General features: G+C 33.3%; 1 protein-coding gene across 1 annotated transcript in view; it reads right to left on the bottom strand.

The window, feature by feature from the left end:
* Positions 1–4,851, bottom strand: part of LOC104982647 (multidrug resistance-associated protein 4-like) — a 41,770-nt gene that overhangs the window by 33,644 nt on the left and 3,275 nt on the right. The window contains exons 3-5 of the mRNA XM_010832082.1: positions 4,175–4,264; positions 721–893; positions 217–322 (exon numbers count right to left, since the gene is read on the bottom strand). Of these exons, the coding sequence (XP_010830384.1) occupies positions 217–322; positions 721–893; positions 4,175–4,264 (369 nt within the window). The remainder of the gene's footprint in view (positions 1–216; positions 323–720; positions 894–4,174; positions 4,265–4,851) is intronic.

Below are 4,851 nucleotides of genomic sequence, written 5' to 3'. Positions count from 1 at the left end.
TCAAATATATTAATATTATATGAAAATATAAGGTTATTGGATATATTATTTAATAGCACATTTTGAAAGTAAAGTTAATTACTCGAGTTATTTTCAGGTATGAAAAGAGAAACCAAGAGAAGATTAAATTACTGGAGGTTTCTATCAAGTTTTACAAGGAAGGATCAGTGCAAAATTAAATATAAATGAACACAACTGAAATGGTGAGGGTCTTACCAGTATCCGTTCACAGCCAATAACGGTGCTCAACCTGTGTGTGATGGTTAGCACAGTGCACTGGGCAAATTTCTCATGGATTTTTTTTTGTATTAACTCATCAGTTCTGGAATCAGAGAAGTTGATATACTTCAGTGAAGACAGGAAAGGCAGACAAGAGTTAAAGATTAAAAATCAATGCTTTAACATAGATTCTTGTTCCTAAAAACCTAAGTATAAAAAGTCTATCTAGAAATTTACTATTTTTCATAAAATGATGGAAAATAGTCTTCCCTTGAAATTGCTTAAAACTATCAGGAGCTGAAATCCAGCTTCCTTAGGATGCCTCATAACAATATTAACAGCATATAACTGTCTTGCTTTCTTCCTTTGTTTTCCTTGTGATTAACATTATTAAAAGATATCTGTGGGTCAAAGAGAGCATAGAAACACTTTTCAGCATCACTAAATGTTTTCACACATTTACAATATGGATTCCAGGTTTCATGGACCTCAGCTCCATACCTTGGATCCACATTGGATGTGGCTTTGTCAAGAATCAATATCTGATTTTTCCTGAGAATAGCCCTGGCAAGGCACACTAGTTGTCTCTGTCCAGCACTCAGATTCAATCCTGATTCTCCTAATTCAGTATACATTTCACTAGGAAGAGCTCTGATGGCTTCTTTAAGTTGTACCTGTGGATACAGAAAGAACATTTTGAAAATGTTGTTCTAACTTAAAATGTTAGAACTTTAAAGTCCTCATGACTTCTTATGTATCTTACATGTACAGCCATGTGATGGGAAAAGCTGTTTCCAATTAGTGTTCACTGAGAAAGATGGTTGGTAGAGTCAAGTCAGGACAGAAAGATCTCAATTATCCCCTCATCCCTGCCACATGCCATCCACCAACAATCCCCACCTAGGTACTAGTCCAGAAAGTCTCAAAAATTGAATCTATTTCTCCCAATGTGGTTTAAACAGAAAATCTAAAAGGATCTTTATGGATGAATCAACTTTACCAAAGTACATTTTGCATAGAAGTTGGTACACTAAAAGGAAACTTAAAAAAAAATTACAGAAAGTTTGGTTCTCTAAAGATATAATATTATTAACACTTTACAATTTTGTAACATTTAAAATAATACAAATTTAAACAATGGAAAACTCCATCTTATACATTAGTAATCCTGGGACATTTCCCAAGCTTAGTCTATAAATAGTGGACCAGTCAAGTGCATTTTCTTCAATATCATAAATGTCTTCCAGTGAATGAAAACTCACAAAAAACAAGATAGAATATTTTATCTTATCTCTCCCACAATATGGATATATGTGATGTTTATACTAATTTATCTTCATAAAATAATACTCTTTAGATTAAAAAACACAAATCTTTAACCACCAAATATAATCTGAAAGTACACTTGGTGGTAGGGGTCAGTTCAATGAATATTCATTTTGGAGAAATATTATGGAGCAAGAAGCAAACTCAGGCTATACTTAAAGTGAAAGAACAAAGAAGAAATACACTTCAAATTAAGAAACCAACATATTGATGGCCAATAAGTAGTGTGACACAGTACAACTTCAGATAACAAAACACCAAGGGTGAATGAGCAGCATTTTTGCTATATCCTAAATGCTGGAGCACTTCCACGAATGTGATCCTGAACTATGCTCCTGATGGAGTCCAATCCCTAGAAAGCAGAATTTTGAGTTAGGATTAAATATGGTACTGGTACTTAGTGATAGCATGAAATGTGTAAAAACTCTAAAGGGTAAGATTTGGATTGTGCTGCAAATGGTTGGTCTTTGTTAAGACTGATACTCTAACTTTGAAGAAATAATCTCACACTTACTCCTGAGTTGGATGACATCACATAACTAATCTGGTTGTTTTCTTTTCCTTCAGGTTGTCCATATCTGCTTCATGACAAATAAGAATTGTTAAGGGGAAGTGTTTTTCATAAAATAATGTTTTCTGAGATACTGCATTTATTTATGAATCAGGGATGGTTATGAGATAATATGAATATCAAGGCCCTCTGTAGTGTAATCATAAAATCAAGGCAGAAAGTATTAGAATGGAAGAAAAGGGCAACAGATGCAGTAGACAATAATAACTAGAAGTTACAACTGGAGAATATGAACACATTAGATGATAGTGTAATATTACTGTTTTATTTCTTCTTCAAGATAACTGTGTTACTTTATGCAAGAGAATGTCCTTGAAAAGGACAGAGATTGTGTCTCTTGATGACTGTGATAGACCCAAAATCTGCAACGATGTCTGTCTAAGAAGCTCTTGGAGATATTTGTTGGTAGTGTGAAGACAGAAGTGAATCTCATCATATGACATATCTGTTCCTATGAATTAGAAAGTAAATCCATATAGACAGTTTACATATAACACTATTATTACGTGTAAAAGGATTATATTCTAATAACAATTTAACTGGCTCCAGAATATCACATCACACTGTAAGCTGTGGAAAACATATAAAAAGTTATAATTTAAGGAAAATGGATCAAATAATACTATTCAAAACTATACATCTCAATATGAAATACTTCAGATCATTTTTGAGGTTGGGAAAATAACAGAATAGAGCAAAATTGAAAAACAATGAACTGAATTTATAAGGTACCCTATTTCTGTCATCATAAATATTTTTAAAGTAACCCACTGTGTAGTGTATCTAATAGGTGCCAACACTTCTCACAGGAGGTTAACACAGATGTCAGATGGTTCCCACATTTCATGGAACCTTCTTACTTCTCAAAAAGAAAGGCTGGTGCGGGCTGGAAGGAGACAGGGAAATGCAGTCAAAAAATGGGGAAAAGCTTTTACTAGAGCAGGACCAGCGGTAAAGGAAGTTCACATAATACAAGGAAGGCCCAGGGAAATGGACCTGTGACCTGTTGCCACCACAAGGACTGAACCATGTGGTTCCTGATGCATAGGCTGCTGACGCCCAGGGTTCTGGATCTTGGGTTCCTGTGTGATGAGACACACTTGTGTCCTAACAGAGATACTATTGATGCTGGATTTGTGTAACACAAAATTTTTTTAAAGAAATAAGGCATACTTCTCTGAAATGAAGAAATAAACCAAACATTTAGTACCTATTTATCAAGTGCCACGTTTTAAAAGCAAAAGACAGAGCTAGGTTCCATGAGAGATTAGAAGTCTGTCTATGGTTTAGAAATCTAAAGTTTCTGCCATCAGTAGAATCAATTTGCAAAACTAGGGCTAATACACAAAATAATTAGTATTAAAATATACAAACCAACAGCAACTTAATAGTCAAAATTTTTTCATGCAAGGGTAGGGAAATTCAGTGAAGTAGGGCAAGGGGAAACACAGCACAAATAACAGAAACTCCTCTAGAAATTAACGTATCTATATAAAACTGAGCCAAAACACCAGGGTTCTGTTACCTACATTCATGCTAAGCAATAAAATGATATAATTGTCAGTAAGTAATCATTATCACATTCCAACTAAATAATTTACTTTTATGAACACTATTTTAATAAAACATCATAGCATTTTATTGGAAGGATCTTGTTTATATTTCAGTTAATAATGAAAAACTAGTGTCTCCACTTAGATAGCCCCTAAGGCCAGAAGAATAAAATGAACATTGGAGGGTAATTAGGGTAATTAATTTACTAGGTCACTCATAGAATGTGATCCCACAGTTTTAATGTCTAGTGTAATAAGCTCTGTTAAGGACAAAATAATGTATCTAGTTGCTTGGGATTCTATAGAAAAAGCTAAAATGAAAACATGAGGAATTACATTATTGGTTTTCATTATCAATATACACATTTTAAGTGTACCCATCTCATCACTGTTCTCCTGGAAAGTAAACAGTTAAAATGATAAGCTTCCCTTAATTACTTGCAATGCTATGAATGTACACACACAGATACTGATGCTAACAAGTTAATAACATTACATAAATTACCTCTTCTAAGACATTCCACAGTTCCTCCTCCAAATACTCATTAAAGGGATCCAAGTTTTTCCTCAGGGTTCCAATGAATAAAACAGGTTCCTAAACACCATGAAATAGTGAACATTAGTACCTTAGTCTCTTTTTTTTGTTGTTGTTGTTGTCTCTTTTCATTTTAAACCAATGCTTATAGAAAAGAATGAAAATACAAAATATCAAAATTCACTGCAATTATTAATATTAAAGTTACAAATGTATGTTTACAAAACAGTATCTCTAAAATAATTTTCCATTGTACAAAGTGTGCTATAAAAAATCCTCTGGACTATTAAACACTAAAAGAAGAAAGTGTTTAAGAAGTATTTTCATCTTAAGAAAAAATAAATTAAGAAAAGAAAGGAAAATTTTATTTTTTAAAAAAAATTGCCATTCTGGTAATAAATATCTGGTTAAACACACACACACAAACTGACATTATAATCACATGAGAAAGTTTACATCAAGATCTACATAAATTAACTGTCAATCCTGGTGTGACTGGGAAATGTCAACTGCATGATTAGTTGAGGTTTGTGCTTCAAAGCAGAACTATTCAATATTTACACATTGGCAATGAAGAGGTCTGACAGAATGTGGTCCATTGGATAAGGGAATGGCAAACCACTTCAGTATTCTTGCCTTGAGAACCC

Source organism: Bison bison, unplaced genomic scaffold (assembly GCF_000754665.1).
Source record: "Bison bison bison isolate TAMUID 2011002044 unplaced genomic scaffold, Bison_UMD1.0 scf7180017864535, whole genome shotgun sequence".
Classification (NCBI taxonomy): domain Eukaryota; kingdom Metazoa; phylum Chordata; class Mammalia; order Artiodactyla; family Bovidae; genus Bison; species Bison bison.
Note: the sequence above shows the minus strand (reverse complement) of the source record. Positions and strands in the feature narration are given on the sequence as shown.